Below are 16,832 nucleotides of genomic sequence, written 5' to 3'. Positions count from 1 at the left end.
GTAAAAATACTTAATGTCTCAGAATACTCAGTCATCTATCTTTGTGCCTGACCTTAAAGAAATCAACAAAACACGCAAGCTTGATTTTACTGATTATCAACTTTCCTCGGAGTGAGTGTTAACCATAGTTTGGTTGATATCACACTTAGAACCATATTAGAACAGAGTCGCAGATCGGCTGCTGAATACAGAGGAAGAGCTGAAGCATCTGTGTGGTCATGTGATCATTTCATTCTGATCAGTGCCAGGCCCTTTATGCACTGATCTGGATCTACTTGTAGCAGTAGCTGATGATGAAAAACATCACTGAGCCCTTGAGAAAAAAAAAATTCCATTTGAACTTTATCCTAAATGATATAGTTATGAAAAAACTGAATTTATTGATACAATAGCTGATGAACATATAAATACCTGAGATTGATTATTATCTATATATCATCTACATTTGATCTTGCATCTCTCTTTTTTCTCTGAGCCTCTCCTCTTGTAGTGAGATGTCCAGGGCTCTGAGCTGCTTTAGGAAGCCGTGATTGGGCAGGATACAACGCCGCTGTCGCACATGCTCAATTGCGTCCACGACAGTCAAGCTGTGTTTCATCATCAGGTACGCCAACACCAGAGTGGCCGACCTGCTCCGACCCATCACACAGTGCACCAGCACCTTGTCTGGAATAAAAGTAAAAGAGGTTGATTGTAAACAAAGAAGAGTAAAGTCTTCTTGTCTCAAAGTGTTTCCTCCAGAACTCACTCTCTGGGTGAACGAGGGCCTCATGGATGAACTGGGCCGCAGAACAGAAGTACTGGGAGATGTTGAAGGTTGGTTTGTCATCTGCCTCCACACCCAAGTACTGGATGTTCATGTCAGTGTAGTAATCAGCACCAGTCAGCACATTATTCCACTTCCCCTCTGCAGCATTCAGCACATGTGTGACACCCAGTTTTCTGAGGCCGGGCCGCTCCAGAGCTGTTTTCCTGTGTTCATATAACACACAGACTCATTGTTAAAGGTTCAGTATTCAGAATTTAGGGACATCTAGTGGCGAAGTTGCATGTTGCAGCTGAATACCTCTCACCTCATCCCCCCTTTCCATACATGGAGAACCTGTGGTAGCCTTCAGTTGCCATAAAAACTCAATATGTTTTTAGTGTGTCCAGTCTGGGCTACTGTAAAACACATGGTGGCCTCCAGATTTAATATAAAGTATTTAAATAAAGGGCCCATTATAGGGTGAAGAAACAACAATGCATACAGTTAGACGATCATGTAAAACATCACTAGGATTATTTATATTTGATGTTTGCCATGAATCCCTTTCACCTGAATCTTGATCAGACTGATCCTTTAACTCTGACACTTCTAATCTACAATGTGAATGTATTTGTTTACTCACTCATCCCCGATGTAGACGTTGGGCCACACCTGGTTCACATGTGCATACTGAGCCATGCTGCCAGCCCAGAATAGCTGCTCCAGGTCCAATGTTCCTGGTGTGAAGTAATCACTGTCCGGGTCCACCTTCACCGCTGTGTACGGGTTTTTACTCCTGGACTTCACCACACAGGACGACATGTCTCTCTCCTGCTGCACAGAAAACACACACATCCCTGAAATAACACCTGCACATCTGTAGGTGCAGCATTAACACAATATACAGTGTTAGAGCTGCAGTCATTTACCAGCTTTTAAGCTTCTCAGACGTTTTACAGCTCAAACAGTCCAGTATTTTTGGCGCTCCTCGGTTTTAAAGCATTAAAATCACACAAGACTAGTTAAAAAATTCAATTAATTTATTGAGAAAATTATCAGCAAATCCCATAATTTTTCTAACTTCTTATTATTTTATCAGTTCTAATTAATTAATTAATTTCTTTTAACTTTGATATGTCACAGTCCAATTTTCATTCTACATCTCTATTGTATCAGACACTTCTTCCAAACTCTTTCACACACATTGTCCTCAGGTCGAGTTGTTTGAGATCACACATTGTTGAGATGTGCCAGGATGAATTACACAGATATTGTCTGTATAAATAAAACTACGAAGCCTAAAAAAAGTACTACAGCAGGAAAAAATGACTCACCTCTTTCTTGTATGCGTTAGAAGCTGTTGATTGTTAATCTGTTCTTCAGTATGATCACAAACCAGCACCTCTGCTTGTCTTCAGTGGACATGTGTGTGTTTGTTTGTGTGTGTTCATGTGACTGTCTGCCAACCAGAGACCTCTGTCTGTAGTGTGAGCATGAAGACTGAAACACAGATCTTGAATAGAAACTGTTGCTCTCTCAGGCTCTGTGTTTAAGATGATATTTTTAGGCAGCTGGGCGACAGCAGCCGACCTCATCAACTTGACACACACACACACACACATACATACACATACACACACACACACACAGATGCTTTCTCACGACCTTCCTAATGTGACCTGATCAGTGATCTGATCTGAAGACACAGATTAGAGAGGCACGATGCCAGAAAACAAAAAGAAGTGTCGTGAGAGTAGCATGTTGCATCATTTTCATCACAGGAATGTCACTAATGTGTGGACAGGTGTGGGGATCGGTTATTTCCAGAGTCACAAAACGTGAAGCATTCAGTTGTTGTATTGCACAATTTGTTTCTGGGGAGGAGATAGGCTACTAGACAGAGGGATGACATTTCTATTTGTTATTTGAGTGTTGTCATTTATTCTTTTTATGAGTTACGATAAATCGATTTTATGTGGTCATCGTCCTCCTGTGGGCTCCGGCTGTTCTGTGGACGGAGGCTCAGCTCCAGTTGCCTCAGCTGCTCCAGAAACCCAGAGTTGGGTCCAATGTCTCGGCTCAGACGGACAGAGATGATGGCCTCAGCCAATGACAGGCCCTGACAGATCATGAGATACGACAGAACCAGTGCTCCAGAGCGGCTCACACCCATGGCACAGTGGACAAACACCTTCCCTAGAAGACATGTTGATTGTTGTATTCAGTAAGACTTAAAAAAAATAATGTATTGATTGAAATGTTCAATTTATGACTATTAAGACCTCCTCATCTTAATATTGATAAATTTTTATCACAGGTTTGAAGATTTTAAGTGGCTGCATAGGGAACATCCATCAGCCTGATCAAATTACACAGCTTAATAACACTGTGAGAGCTATGGAGTTGTTTTTGTGCTGTTAGTGTAAGGAAATGATGAATTACAGATTACATCAACAACACACCCATCATGATTATGATATAATACAGGATTTATTCTAGTCCAAGGTAGGACAATGTTTGAATTTTCTACCAAACATAAGACAAATTTAAAAATAATATTAGGAGTGAAATTAATTATTACAGTGCCAACATTGATATTTCCCAATTTTTCTGATCATAGATGTGTTTGTGTCTTTTTTGTTTCCTCAGAAAGTGCATCATACTGGATCCTATTGTCATGTTCCAGACTGACCATTTTCTATGAACTGTGCAGCCGGCCTGAAGAAAGGTTGAAGGTCAAACTCCGGATGGTCTGCAGCTTCGACACCATGGTACTCCACCCTGTGGTCACTGTAAAACTGTTGACCTGTGTTGATCCTGTGTCGACCTGCTGCAGCGTTCAGTACGTGAGTTACACCCAGAGAGGAAAGCGTGGTTTTATCTCGCGCCACAGACCTAAACGCACACATACACACACACACACAAAAGCTGATTCACTAAAATATCTTCTCGTTTTAGTTCGATGGAATTTTCCTACTCCCTCGTCTCCGATGTAGAGGTTCGGCCAGACTTGATTGACAGGTGTCACCGGCTTCCTGTCCATCCAGAGGATTTGCCTCAGCTCTGTCAGGGATGGTGTTTCCTCCTCCTTGGTTAAATTACCTCTGTAGCAATAAAGATGTGTGTGTATGGGTGTACATGCTGATGTCTATGGATTTGAGTGCGTCTCTGGGTGTGTTTACAGTGTTTGGGCCAGTCGTTGTCTCCTCCTCTCCCTCTCCAGGCTCATGTCAAGGCTGCGGAGCTGCTGCAGAAAGCCTGGGTTGGGGCAGATGTCTCTGTGAGGTCTGACGGCAGCCACTGCCTCCTGCAGGCTCAGGCCCTCGACGATCATGAGGAAGGCCAGGACCAAGGTCGCAGAGCGGCTCACACCCATCAGACAGTGGACAAACACACGTCCTGGGACAGGACATTGACTGAGATTATTAATTGCTGGGGTCATAGTTAAAGGTGGTGTTGTACTGGACTACATTGTATTATGATGTGTTTCTTTCTTTGTCCTCAGAAACATGTTTTAAGAACATACAACACCCTCACTAACCAGGACTTCTGCTAGAACATAAAACTGAATTAACACCTTGAACAGATGTGCATTATATATATTTGCAGAGTTTCATTATATTGTACAGGTGCACTTTACTTAACAGACACTGAGGGTAAATCCAGTCACACGCACTGAAATAACTAAGTGTGACTGACTTGCCTCCCATGGCCATCGCAGCTCGGATGTATCGTGCTGTTGGGTAGAAGAAAGGACTCAGGATAAACTGTACAGCGTCATCTGCCTCCACCCCATAATAATCCACCGTCATGTCTCTGTAGAAGAGCGGGCCGGTGTTGACGTGGAAACAAGGCCCGGGGCCAGGGATGGGGGGTCCATGAGCAGCATTTACAATGTGAGTAATGCCCAGACAGTGGAGTGTGGCCTTGTCACGAGCCGCCGCCCTAAAGCACAATCACACATTGACTCAGGATATTTTTTATAGATGCACTGTGTGAGTGTGTGCGTGTGTGTGTGTGTGTTTGTGTGTTTTTGTGTGTGAACATACTCGTTGCCTATGTAAAGGTTTGGCCAGACTTGATTGACATGTCCAGTAGGTTTTCTGTCTGACATCAGGAACTCCTGCAGCTCCGAGACAGAAGGAGGTGCATATGGTGGATCCCTTAGAGACATACTGACACACACACACACACACACACACACACACACACAAACACAGGCCTGTTTTTAAGCTTTCACTACATGAAATTTCTTCTGTAAACATTTGTAAAATTCTGCAAAAGCTTTATCCATATTATAAAGGATACAATCAATCATCAATAAAGACGTAACGGCAGAGGGGACATACTATTAATCCTGATCTTCAAGGCAGTGAAACTCTTCTTCTTCCGCGCTCACTCTTATTCCTTCTCAAACACACGCGACCACAGCCTGTTTCCTTTTATAACTCTGTAATCATACACTCATTAGTGACAAACACATCCCACAGACTGTATTCAGGCACTTTCTAACACATCTAATCCATTTTGACCGCATGCCTGAAGTCTCTGTCTTCTGTACAACAATGTGGCATCATCCCGTCAACATGAGCTCACTTGCTGAGTTTCCATGATGACGACAGACTGTTATTTAATACCTCGCTGTGTGTGTCTCTGTTTGTTGCCATGCAGGAGCCGACAGCAACTGCTGCTCTGCTCCTTTAAGAAATGTGTTCAAAGCCTTGACATTAACCGCAGCTATGTGAGAATATAATACTGAATTATTTACCTTAATTAAAAAAGAGCTTATTGAATTTTGTAGAAAGAAGAAAATGCAAAAGGCACATTTGTGAGATACATTATAGATACAGTGATGTATTTACATTTCATCAAGACATTGATTTTGTGCAAATCAAGGCCCAACCGTACCCTTATGAATTCGCATTAAAAGTCACAAGATCCACGAATTATTCTCTAAGGAATCAATGAAAATGCTGAAAAAACAAGCAAACACTGACAACAAAATAAGGACCTAAGCGGAGGTACTGAAACACCTATGTGCACTTGCTGTAAAATGGTAAATAATCCAAAACTTTTGCATTTATTTTGTCATTTGATTTTTGCATAATTTAAAACTCAAACTTGTCAAAAATGTTCTCTTATTGCAAAACATGTAACAGAACGATATCAATCTACTGCTTGTCTTTGGGAGGAAGCTGTTCTATCACATTTTGTTATAAAGTGTAATTTGCAAAGAATGAAACATATTGAAGGAAGTTCTTTGTCAGTCATTATATCACTGTAGAGACCAAAGTATTCAAAAGAAATATCAGAAAATGTCTTTAATGGACATTGACAACAATCATAAAGATGTATTTACAAAACTTGTGGACATTTTGGTGTCTTTGTGGACTGACAACACTGAGAGGAAACATTTGAACACAGTTTGAAAATGAAAAACAAATCTGTACCCCCTATTTACAAAATGGAAAAACACATCATCATCATTGCTGCTGTAGCCGGGAGTTAAACTTGAGGAAAAGAGCAATAAAAATATGGAATTTCAATATCACCATGCACCACTGTCTACAGTATACTCACTGTGGTAAGAAATCATTGTTCACAAACACTGCCAGCACCAATTACTGTAATGTGGAGTGGAATGGAGCCCTGAGGCGACTCATGCTACGAGAAAGACAGACGTCAGAGAAGAGGACACAACCTTCGTTTGAGCGTCAGCTGATCATCCAGCTTGAGGAGCAGGGACAGGAAGTTGCGATTGGGGTAAATGGCTCTTTTTTGGACGACTTGCCTCAGAGCATCTCTCAGAGGGAGACGCTGCCGCAACATCAAGTATGCCATGACCAAAGAGGCCGATCGACTCACTCCCATGATGCAGTGCACTAGCACTTTCCCTGTAGAGCAGGATGCAGAATGAGAGACAGGACAAATTTGTTTGATGGGACAATGTGGGTGTCACATTCTTGTACTTTACCATCTTTGCTCTTCAGGGCTTTATGGATGAAGTCAGCTGCAGGTCTGAAGTGCTGACTGAGGTCAAAGTGCTCTGAATCCTCAGCCGGGATGCCAAAGTAAACACAGGTGTTCTCGTAAAAAGTCTGGTCCCCGATGCTGCCCTGCTTGGAGTGTGCGGCATTCAGGACATGAGTGATGCCCAGCTTATGTAACGTCTTTTTGTTCTGTGCCACAGCCCTGCAAATCAAAGAGACCAACACAGATCAATGCCTCTCAGTGCAGTAGTATGTCTATGATCAATGCCCCCCCCCTTCCTCAAACATGAGACACTCACACATTTCCAATGTACAGGTTGGGCCACACTTCATCCACTGCAGAGAGCTCCAGAGTGCAGGAATCCAAAATGAGCTCCAGTTCTTTAATGGGCACCAGGTCCAGCGGCTGGTTGCTCCCTGACATTCTCCCTGCTCCTCTGACAGACTCCAGCAGCACTGCTCTCTCTGTTCACTGTCCCAGCACCGACACCAGAGTCTGCAGCTCGGTGAGAGACGCGAGCAGGTGGCTGTCCGAATACCGCTCTCTTCTCAAATTAGCTCCCTGTGTTTCAGAGTGTTCTCTCTGCCTGGATGTGGAGTTATTTAATGGAGCTGCTGCATTGACTGGTCTGTTCACAGATGCCAAAACGTCAGGGACTCTCTCTGTGACCAGACTGAGGTCACATCAGAGGAGGACGAGTGAGGGGAGAGCTGCACACAAAGTACATAGAAAACAATACAAATGGAGAAAGTCTTGGGTGCTGCAAATGAGGATCTTGGCGCCTTAGACCACCTTTTATGATGAGTGACAAACTTTTGGCAACAACTTTACAATGGAATCCTAAGTTCTCTTCCAGTTGAATACACTCACCCCAACTAATGGGACCCTGAAGAATAGTACCCTTGAAGATATCATAAGCAATTCACACCAGCTGGTGGGGGTTTCAATGACCTGCCTGCTTTACAGAGAATCTCAACAATTGTCGTCCTCAGGAAAAATGCCAAGCAACTCCTTGACTTCCCCGTTGGTCCATAGCCCGTACATTTTCTTCAGGTCCATGATCAGACCTGTAAATAGTCCATTTGCCACTTCAATAATAAAATGTAATAAAATACAGAGTGCTACGACCAATCAGAAATGTTCAGTTGTTCAAAACCCATCTGTTTGTTGATTACTTTTGTTTATGAATTAGCAGACAAAAAGAGAAAAATCCATAGAATAGGTCTTTGTTATACATATTTTGCCTTGTTTTATTTTATCTCATTCATATCGGTGTCCTGCAGTTGTCGGTCCAGGGCTATGAGCTGTCGCAGAAAGCCTCTGTTGGGGAAGATCCAGCGCTTCTCTTGCACACAGCGTACAGAGGACAGAAGGCTGAGGTGGTGATGAATCATCAGGTAGGCAAGGACCAACGCAGCTGAGCGACTCACACCCACAGCACAGTGCACCAACACCTTTCCTGGAAATCATTAAACACTCAAAGAAAGAGATGCTTAAAGGACAAATAACCCAACGTATATCATTACATTACTCAAGGTATCTGTTGCTACCTCCTGATGTCAAAGCCTGGTGAATAAACTCAGCTGCAGGGTAGAAAAAGGGTGAAAGGTCAAACGTCGGCAGGTCGTTGGCTGGGACTCCGTGGTATTTCACCGTGGTTCCATAGAAATCATCATTGCCCTTACAGCACAGTTTACCATGGGAGGCGTTCAGCACATGAGTGACACCCAGCTGCCAGAGCCCAAACTTGTCATGAGACATGACCCTGTCACAAACACAACATTTCATGCATCAATAACTGCTCACACAAGGTAAACCTGGACTTAAATCAGCCACAGGATGCTCACATGTCTCCCAGATACAGGCTAGGCCACACCTCATCTCCATGGCGACAGGAGCGTGGAGCGGAGTGTAAAATCTCCTCCAGCTCCTGGAGAGACCGGATCTTCTCTCTCTTCTCTGCTGTCACACATGTGCACTTCTCCTTCTCCTCCTCCTCTTCCTCCTCTCCAGGATCCGACTTCTCAGTATCACATCCTTTGTCTGTGATCAACTCTCTGTCTGACATTTTCAAGTCTAAAGGTCATAAACTGCTCTGTCCTGTCCCTACAAACTAAATGACACAGATCTGTTGCCTCTGCTTCAGCAGCACCTCATTCATCCTGTGACTGTCAAAAACAGGTGGTGCAACTCGACCACTCCAGTCTGCAGGCTCTCACTCATCCTGTTACAGTTCACCTTGTGCTTTTCTTTATGATTCAAACCAACAGTTCAGGAAATCCGCCACAACATGTTTTGTGTCTCGTACTCATTTGTTCAGTTTCTATAGTCCTCAGGCTGTTTGTCTATTTATGTATAAGCACACTGAGAGCAATGAAAACCAGAGTCAGATTTCTTGTATGTGTGAACTTGGCCAATAAAGCAGATTTTTACTACAATATTGTAGTCAGGTTTATTTATAAAGCACAATAAAAACAACTTAAGGACCCTTACATTTTTACTATTTTACAGATTTACTTTAGAGTTTTACTTTGCATACCTGCTCCACCACGAGCAACAGTGTGCTCCTGGTAATGAAATGGAGCAGTTGTCCTGGATGTGAGCAGCAGGTGTCAGTGTGTTTTCAGCAGCAGTCCTGCATGAGGCCAGCAGCTCCTCTTTCCTGCTGTTGTTTACTACACTCTGTTCCTGTTTGCTGTTGCCTGGTTGTCAGAAGCATGTTGGCCAAGAAGCAGAAGTTGTCCACCAGTGAAGTGAGACACAAACAGGCAGACTGTCTACACCCCCTGGCAGCTCACTCACACTGGATTTCTGGTAAGAGATGCAACTTTAACCATTATAAGTGACTGTTAAATGACTGAATGTACTTTCTGGGACTTCAGTTGTTCTCTGTTACATATGTACACACATCCATTCTTTGGCTCTGTGAAGACAGTTGTGTTTGAAACTGAAAAACCACCATAAAACAAATAGGGGAGTTGATGTCATGCTGACGAGAAGCAGTGTGATGTTACAATGTGGCCCTGTGCTGAACACACTGTGAGGCCTTTGTTACTGACACACACACACACACACACACACACACACACATGTCTCTCTATAGTTGGGAGGACACTCATTGACATAATGCATTCCCTAACCACTTACCCTAACCCTAACAACTAAATGCCTAACTCTAACCTAAACCTAATTCTTACTATGGGACCAGCAGAAATGTCCTCACAGTGATAGTATTGAACCAAAATTGGCCCTCATAACTATAGATAGACACACACACACACACACACACACTGAAGAGCTTCAGCTTTGTGTGTGTGACTCACTGTAAGCCACCAGACAAATAGGCTGACACGGCACTTATGAATCCAAACCCCCCCCCCCCCCCCCCCCCCCCCCCACCCAAGTCAAAGCCTGAGGCCAGAGAAGCTGCAGCACGCTGCCAGTACAATCTACAGACTTGACAGTCAGAGTCAGAGTGAGGGAACGGAGCTGAGGTGAGTCACTTTAACGCTCACATGTCAATATGTGATCAGCTTGAATAGTTATTCTGTATGGATCCTTCAGAGGCAGCGAGTCACCACATGATCTGTTGTGTTGACGGTGTGTAACAAAGTTTGTCATCAACTCTCATGGTTTGTTTCACTGGAATATATTTACACAAGTCACAAAATATGACTAGAATACCACAATTTAGAGTAGAAAAACACATCAAAGTAGTATAATTGTGTATATAGCACAAAACAACTCTAACCCTTCTATGTTTTATTGCTTTTATTATTTTTGTTTGTATTTATTTGCTTTTATGTGATGCCATCTTCTTTTTTATTGTTCTTGTTTTTTATTTATTTTTATATAAAAAAATGTATTAATTGTTTTTATCAGTGTTAATGCATTTACTGCGATTGCTCCTGAGTATCTTGTGTCTACTTTGTGTGTCGCAGTTCTTTCTGAACCCAGTAGATCAAATCATTAATTTATTCAGTTATTCATCAAGCAAAGATACCAAATATTTGATCATTTCAGCTTTTCATGTGTTGGGATTAGGACTGAAACTAAACTTAATTATTTTCATAACTTGATTGATCTTCTTAATAAATAATGGATTCTTTCTTTCATTGATGTTTGCTCTGATAAACATCAGACAATAATGAAATAGTGAGTTTATTGTTAAAATAAACTGAAAATATTCAGTTTATCATTCCACACTTTATTGCAGCACACATGAGGAGAACTTAAAACAAAAAATGGTGATTATATTTCCTTCCATCTATCAATAGATTAATTGATCAATTGCCCCCCGTCTGTTTGCTGGTTCGCTTGTTTGAGAGCAAGATTACGTTAAAACGAATAAACAGATTACTTCAGAACTTGGGGAAAGTATGGGTCAGGGAAGCATCCATGAAGTTTTGCTGCTGATCCAGATAAGAGGGAACATCCAGGAATTCTTTTTTCACTTTCTCTAACATCGTGAAACAGAAATAGTAAAAAACAGGCACATTTCGAGGACTCATATCAATGTTTGGTGCAGCTTGATTGACTGTTAGGCCTTTGCAGAGGTATGTGTGCTACTGAGAGCCATTCTAGTTTTAGCTGTCATGAGGATTAGCTGCTTTTTCTTGATTTTCACTGTGATAAAATTATTATTTTGGGGTTTTAGGAGCAAACAAATCAAGCAATCATGAAAATAATCAGCATTTTAGTAGATTCAGACAAACAATATCTACAATCTAAAACAAGTGGAGTATTTCCCAGATTCAGAAAGTAATGACAGAGGAGATGTAGTCTGTAGTTCAGTAACTACTGTAACTTTTAAAACAAATAAAAGCAGCACAGTGGATGTATGTGTATGAACATTTAGTGATACCTCTGACTTAACCTTTATCTAAAAGCTGCTTACTTGGGTAGTTTTAAATCTGTGTTTACCATCCAGTAAGCATGAGGGTTATCGCTCACCTTCAGCCGTCAACAGCGACTCACTCTTGAACCTTACAGACCTTTGGAGCAGTGAGGAGCAGCACTGCAGTGACTTTATCAGAGGGTCAAAGGGCAAAAATGATAAAAAAAAAAAAAAAAAAAAGGCAAAGCAAAGATTGATTCACCAGAGCTCGACTTTAACTGTTGGAGGGAAACTTACTCTGCTGCTTTTGGGTCAACCCTGAATGGTTAGTGAGTCGCTGCCTTTTTCATTTTTATTTTTAAATGACAAAGGTGTAACAGTGTGTCACCCTTCATTGTTATGGTTTGACACATAAATCCTTGACCTGCTTTATAAGGACACTGATGTCAGCAGACGGACACTATAATCTGTAGCTCCAGTGTTCAGTCACTGACCTGAACGCTGATGATGTAAGAGCGCTAAGTAGCCCAAGGCATTCAGTCCTGGGTCACGTCGAATAAGAGCACAAATAATCCGCCACGGCAGATTATCGGCACTGACTCCTGATTAGTCAGTGTTACATTTTAAACACATGCATGTCTTAACAATATGTATTCTTGATTAGTGTTTAGTGTTATTGTGCTGAAATAGTGAAATTTTAACAATTAATCAAGGTTTGGCTGATTTATTAGATTAAAGTCCATTTGTTTGTGGTTTTTGCCCACTGACATTTGTCCGACCAACAGTACACAAACCCAATGTTATTCAGTTTACCAGATCTTGAATATAAACTGTCGATTTATCAATAATTCAATCTCTAATAGATTTTGTGGGATGAAGTTAGTCAGTTTTGGCTCTGGGGAAAATGTGGTAGTTAACAAAATGTTTATCAATCACTTTAATCATATATTATGTATATGAGTTTACAGACACACACAAGGGGTCTGAGTATCTCATCTCCATACAAAATGAATGACTGTGTCGTTCATACATAGGCCAGGGAGTTGTGATCAGTAGGATGCAAATTGAAAAATCTACATCAGATTTGCATTTAAACAACTGGGCGGAGAGTCACACAGAGAGTAATGAAATCAAGAGGTGAAAAAGGAAGTGACTCAGTGTTAACAGACGTTGGAGAATTGGAGTCATCAGTTCAAACAGGATGTTGCGTCAGTCTGTACTTTCTATCCTCATGTCTTTGACTCATTTGAAGTGTTGTACTTGATCATTCAAGTTATTTTGCTGTCTGTGTCTGCAGTGGCATGGCTCCGTCAGAGGACGGTGTGAGTGTCTGGAGCTGTAAGCAGGTGGCCCAGTGGCTGCAGGAGGAAGGTTTTGGGGAGTATGTGGAGGTATTGTGCACCCAGCACCGCCTGGATGGGCCTAGCCTGCTGGCTCTGACTGAGGCTGACCTGCGGGGTCCACCACTGGGCCTGACTGTGCTGGGAGACATCAAGAGGTTAACCTTGGCCCTCCGCCGGCTCCAGAGACAGAACCAGGCCGAGCTGGAGGAGCTGGGCCTGCAGCCGTCAGACAACCTACCTTCTGGACTCTCGTCAGGTGCCGCAGGAGGAGAGTGGGGATACGACGGAGCAGAGAGGAGATATAACGGAGCTGATCGCTTGTGTAATGGGACTGAGCTGCGGCTTAGGAATGGTGACAGATCTGGATACGGTTTAGGAGCGACACTGTGTCATACACACTCCAACTGGAGGTGTAGGCAGCACCTGGCTGGTAGACTGGACCCAGAAGTGTGGAAGACAGTCATGAGTTGCATTTATGTGTTTCTTGTGTTCGGATTCACGTCTGTTGTCATGGTGTTTGTGCACGAGCGTGTCCCCGACATGAGGACATACCCCCCACTTCCTGATATATTCCTGGACAGGTAAACACTTCATTACTTTTGTCTGTATTCCACTGATAATCACCAGTCTAATTTAACATTAAATTGAAATATACACACTTGTGTAATCTTCACGCTGCAACAGATGTTTTTGTATTTTCACAGCGTTCCCAGAATCCCCTGGGCTTTTGCAATGGCCGAAGCTTGTGGCCTCCTCCTGTGTTATATGTTTATGTTGATCCTGCTGCTTCACAAACACAGGTACTGTAGTTCACTGTTCCACATATTCTCACCACTGATGGACTATATTATAACACCGTGCAGTGTGATGAATCTATCTATCATTTATCAATCTATCCATCCATCTGAGTGGACAGAGAGATTTCCAAGTACAAGCTTAATTTCAGCAAAAACAGAGAATTCACGAAGAGAAAAAAGAAACTCATAAATATTCAAAGAACTCCTGATGATATAAATATTCACTAAAATCACATACATTGCACCAGACATCACATATAGATCAATTATTGCACTTAACAGCGTTAGGTAGAATGTATTGCACTGTTGGATATGTTGTTTTTTAATGGCAATGTATTCATTTATCTTTCCACATGAACGTTATGAAACTCTGTTTTGTGTTTCTGATTTAGATCCATTCTGTTCAGGCGGTTGTGTTCTTTAATGGGAACCGTGTTTCTGCTTCGTTGCTGCACCATGTTTGTCACCTCGCTCTCTGTGCCCGGGCAGCACCTGAAGTGTGCCAGTAAGGTGGGGAGGACACACCCAAGCTTCAGTGCTGATTAGATCATGTTTGCCATTTACCAGTCTTGAGTTGTCAGCAATTATTTTCTTCAGCTCTCAACAGTTGATGCAGATTAGTCTCGACTCTGTGCCCTCCCTTTGTAAACTGATGAACGGCTTACTGATAACAGGATGTTTTTTTTCCAACAGACATACGGTGATACCTGGGAGAAGATACAGAGGGCACTAGCGATCTGGAGTGGGTTTGGGATGACCCTGACCGGTGTGCAAACGTGTGGAGACTACATGTTCAGCGGACACACGGTTGTCATAACGATGCTCAACTTTTTCGTGACTGAATGTGAGTGTTAATATGTTTACTTTCCTTTAACTAGTTTTAGAGTATGTGCAACAGTTTTTAAAGGAGAGATTATCCTTGATTATTTTTGTCAGAAAATTACAATGAAAATATTGAATTCCCCTCCAGTGGAAAAAGTTTTTAAACATATTGACATTGTAATTTCATCCTTTCAACCAAACATGTTCTTTAACTGTTCCTTTCAATTGCAGACACGCCACGAACCTGGAACCTGATTCACACCATCTCCTGGGTGCTGAACCTGTTTGGCATCTTCTTCATCCTGGCAGCCCATGAGCACTATTCCATCGACGTGTTCATTGCCTTCTACATCACCACCCGCCTCTTCCTCTACTACCACACTCTAGCTAACACCCGTGCCTACCAACACAGCCGGCGAGCACGCATCTGGTTCCCCATGTTCTCCTTCTTCGAGTGCAATGTGAACGGACCCGTCCCCAATCAGTATCACTGGCCCTTCAACAAACCCACCTTCATGAAGACTCTGATTGGATAGAGTAAGACGTTCAGACAGCTGCTGCTGCTGAGTGCATGGACTGTAACATTTACAGCCGGAATTAGAAACTTTATACTTGACATGCTGCTTCTTATCTCATTTTTTTACCTCATTTGCATAAATCTTTATTTTGTTAAATAATTTTATGTTTAAAGGAAAAGTTTAACAGTTTGTTGTCCACATTCATGTCTGTCTAATGAATATAAAGCTAATGCGAGCAGTGGGTTAGCTCAGCATCAAGGCTCTGTTTAAAGGTAACAAAATTTAACTATTGGCACTAAAACCAAAGATTAAACTGGCACCTTGTCACTGTGACTCACTGCTGCTCGTCATATAATGATTTGGCATGACACTTGTTGTAAAAACTCAATGTGTTGGTTTCACACTGCTGCTTTTGTACGGATTTAATTAGAATGGCACTCAGTGGGGGGCATACCTCCACGAGGACCGTTTCCTTAAATCCAATCTAGCTGCACCAATGCCAAACATTCATTGATATAAGATTCAACCTCTGTATCACATCTGCATCAAAATCAAATGGGTTCTTCCCTGACCCGTGCAGCATCTTTCCACCAAGTTACGTGGTAATCCATATTATAGTTTATGCGTTATCTTGCTCACAAACAAATGGACAGGGGTGAAAACTAACTTCCTTAGCAGAGGTTTCAAAAACTTAACACTTCAATAGATGTGTTTCAGAGATTATTATAATTGTTTCTCTTTAAACAGAGCCATGCTCCCTGTTTCCCCCTGTTTCCAGTCTTTGTGCTAAGCTATTCTCTCCACCCTGCTGTAGAGCTTCAGGTTTAATGGACATATATGAAAGCAGTAATTTCTCACCTAACAATAGCAAACTGAATGTATTCCTTTTTAATTTATTCCGAGATTAAACTGCACACTGCCACATACAGTGAAATAAACGTGGTTTACTACAGGTTCAGACATTTCCTTTGATACATATTTGCCTTGAAATAATCACTTTGATTATTTATATTCCACTTTTGGGATAATTCAGGTTCACTTATGGTTTGGTGGTCTTGAGTTTTACTCCAATTTAAAATAGGAACTGATCAGCAGCCATCCATGAAGATTACTACTCTGATTCTTTGAGAGTTGTCATAATGACAGTTTATGTGTTGTTTTGCTGGAAACAGATGTGACACCAGTTTGGTGGCTGCTACCAAAGGAAAAACGTTTCTTTCAATTGTTCATCTGTTTTAGTCACTCGTCTGTTTTTTGCATTTAAACTTAATTTTTCACTTAATTTTTCGATAGCTTTGTTGTATTAGTTGGTGTCACCGCTGGAACACAACATTGGGCTGCCTACATTCGCAACTTTTACAAACCAAATATCTGAACTTTTATTGCAATATTCAATTTTGCCAATGAGCCTATTTGTTTACAGGGTGTTAATGATGAAGCTGGGTTTGTTGAGACTGTTTTGTCCAGTTTCTCTATGTTGCACAAAGACTTTTCATGAATGCAACTGTGGACAAACTGTTAGATAACTCAAAAGTGAAGTGAATAGGATCTTGTGGTTGATCAAAACTATATTTAAAAAAAATCGTTTACAGTTTGTTGTTTTATTTTTAATCCAAGTGCTTTGTCTGCTTTTTGGCTCTACAATAAAAGTTTACAGATATAGAAAACTGTTTTTATGTTTCAGACTTTTTCAATGAATAATTTTTTGTATTTCTATAAAGTGGTTCATAGCCTCCTTGTAAGATTAAAAAAATAACATGGAATTGTTATTATAAA

The 16,832-nt window shown here is 41.7% G+C and overlaps 5 protein-coding genes across 7 annotated transcripts; 1 reads left to right on the top strand and 4 right to left on the bottom strand.

The window, feature by feature from the left end:
- Nucleotides 1-355: 355 nt before the first annotated feature.
- Nucleotides 356-2,222, bottom strand: LOC109633804 (dual specificity phosphatase 29). Of its 2 annotated transcripts, none has more exons than XM_020093908.2 (4): nt 2,083-2,222; nt 1,392-1,582; nt 749-972; nt 356-666 (listed from the first exon to the last, which is right to left on the bottom strand). In XM_020093908.2, the coding sequence occupies exons 2-4, from the start codon at nt 1,568-1,570 to the stop codon at nt 440-442; spliced, it is 630 nt and encodes a 209-aa protein (XP_019949467.2). In that variant the 5' UTR covers nt 1,571-1,582; nt 2,083-2,222; the 3' UTR covers nt 356-439. The 2 variants fall into 2 exon arrangements, with proteins under 2 accessions (XP_019949467.2, XP_019949477.2); XM_020093918.2 differs by having other exon boundaries at nt 1,392-1,579; nt 2,083-2,220.
- Nucleotides 2,223-2,668: 446 nt separating this feature from the next.
- On the bottom strand, nt 2,669-6,366 carry LOC109633814 (dual specificity protein phosphatase 13B-like). Its single transcript, XM_020093930.2, has 7 exons — nt 6,329-6,366; nt 5,098-5,198; nt 4,798-4,923; nt 4,452-4,693; nt 3,931-4,147; nt 3,441-3,643; nt 2,669-2,944 (listed from the first exon to the last, which is right to left on the bottom strand). The coding sequence occupies exons 3-7, from the start codon at nt 4,920-4,922 to the stop codon at nt 2,697-2,699; spliced, it is 1,035 nt and encodes a 344-aa protein (XP_019949489.2). The 5' UTR covers nt 4,923; nt 5,098-5,198; nt 6,329-6,366; the 3' UTR covers nt 2,669-2,696.
- LOC109635448 (dual specificity protein phosphatase 13A) lies at nt 6,055-7,309 on the bottom strand. Its single transcript, XM_020096613.2, has 3 exons — nt 7,038-7,309; nt 6,723-6,940; nt 6,055-6,642 (listed from the first exon to the last, which is right to left on the bottom strand). Exons 1-3 carry the CDS (start codon nt 7,160-7,162, stop codon nt 6,431-6,433), a joined length of 555 nt encoding a protein of 184 aa, XP_019952172.1. The 5' UTR covers nt 7,163-7,309; the 3' UTR covers nt 6,055-6,430.
- Nucleotides 7,310-7,841: 532 nt separating this feature from the next.
- Nucleotides 7,842-8,937, bottom strand: LOC109635440 (dual specificity protein phosphatase 13A). The gene is made up of 3 exons (XM_020096604.2): nt 8,587-8,937; nt 8,290-8,504; nt 7,842-8,198 (listed from the first exon to the last, which is right to left on the bottom strand). Exons 1-3 carry the CDS (start codon nt 8,805-8,807, stop codon nt 7,990-7,992), a joined length of 645 nt encoding a protein of 214 aa, XP_019952163.2. The 5' UTR covers nt 8,808-8,937; the 3' UTR covers nt 7,842-7,989.
- A 477-nt stretch (nt 8,938-9,414) lies between these two features.
- On the top strand, nt 9,415-16,723 carry LOC109635431 (sphingomyelin synthase-related protein 1-like). Of its 2 annotated transcripts, none has more exons than XM_020096591.2 (6): nt 9,415-9,553; nt 12,874-13,500; nt 13,624-13,719; nt 14,109-14,226; nt 14,410-14,560; nt 14,770-16,723. In XM_020096591.2, exons 2-6 carry the CDS (start codon nt 12,878-12,880, stop codon nt 15,072-15,074), a joined length of 1,293 nt encoding a protein of 430 aa, XP_019952150.1. In that variant the 5' UTR covers nt 9,415-9,553; nt 12,874-12,877; the 3' UTR covers nt 15,075-16,723. The 2 variants fall into 2 exon arrangements, with proteins under 2 accessions (XP_019952150.1, XP_069394568.1); XM_069538467.1 differs by lacking the exon at nt 9,415-9,553 and adding an exon at nt 10,132-10,233.
- Nucleotides 16,724-16,832: the final 109 nt, after the last annotated feature.

Source organism: Paralichthys olivaceus, chromosome 14, assembly GCF_024713975.1.
Source record: "Paralichthys olivaceus isolate ysfri-2021 chromosome 14, ASM2471397v2, whole genome shotgun sequence".
Taxonomy (NCBI): Eukaryota; Metazoa; Chordata; class Actinopteri; order Pleuronectiformes; family Paralichthyidae; genus Paralichthys; species Paralichthys olivaceus.
This window is presented reverse-complemented; position numbering and strand designations above follow the sequence as displayed.

Excerpts from the sequence above, each read along its gene's own strand:
- LOC109633804 (XM_020093908.2), bottom strand. The coding sequence starts at position 1,570 with ATGTCGTCCTGTGTGGTGAAGTCCAGGAGTAAAAACCCGTACACAGCG. Across the intron at positions 973-1,391 it reads AACGTCTACATCGGGGATGA|GAAAACAGCTCTGGAGCGGC; the intron begins GTGAGTAAACAA and ends ATATGAACACAG. Across the intron at positions 667-748 it reads GGCCCTCGTTCACCCAGAGA|ACAAGGTGCTGGTGCACTGT; the intron begins GTGAGTTCTGGA and ends CTTTTATTCCAG.
- LOC109633814 (XM_020093930.2), bottom strand. The coding sequence starts at position 4,922 with ATGTCTCTAAGGGATCCACCATATGCACCTCCTTCTGTCTCGGAGCTG. Across the intron at positions 4,148-4,451 it reads AGCTGCGATGGCCATGGGAG|GACGTGTGTTTGTCCACTGT; the intron begins GCAAGTCAGTCA and ends GTCCTGTCCCAG. Across the intron at positions 2,945-3,440 it reads TGCACAGTTCATAGAAAATG|GGAAGGTGTTTGTCCACTGT; the intron begins GTCAGTCTGGAA and ends CATGTCTTCTAG.
- LOC109635448 (XM_020096613.2), bottom strand. The coding sequence starts at position 7,162 with ATGTCAGGGAGCAACCAGCCGCTGGACCTGGTGCCCATTAAAGAACTG. Across the intron at positions 6,941-7,037 it reads AACCTGTACATTGGAAATGT|GGCTGTGGCACAGAACAAAA; the intron begins GTGAGTGTCTCA and ends TTTGATTTGCAG. Across the intron at positions 6,643-6,722 it reads AGCCCTGAAGAGCAAAGATG|GGAAAGTGCTAGTGCACTGC; the intron begins GTAAAGTACAAG and ends CCTGCTCTACAG.
- LOC109635440 (XM_020096604.2), bottom strand. The coding sequence starts at position 8,807 with ATGTCAGACAGAGAGTTGATCACAGACAAAGGATGTGATACTGAGAAG. Across the intron at positions 8,505-8,586 it reads AGCCTGTATCTGGGAGACAT|GGTCATGTCTCATGACAAGT; the intron begins GTGAGCATCCTG and ends TGTTTGTGACAG. Across the intron at positions 8,199-8,289 it reads CCAGGCTTTGACATCAGGAG|GAAAGGTGTTGGTGCACTGT; the intron begins GTAGCAACAGAT and ends AATGATTTCCAG.
- LOC109635431 (XM_020096591.2), top strand. The coding sequence starts at position 12,878 with ATGGCTCCGTCAGAGGACGGTGTGAGTGTCTGGAGCTGTAAGCAGGTG. Across the intron at positions 13,720-14,108 it reads CTGCTGCTTCACAAACACAG|ATCCATTCTGTTCAGGCGGT; the intron begins GTACTGTAGTTC and ends TTTCTGATTTAG. Across the intron at positions 14,561-14,769 it reads CAACTTTTTCGTGACTGAAT|ACACGCCACGAACCTGGAAC; the intron begins GTGAGTGTTAAT and ends TTTCAATTGCAG.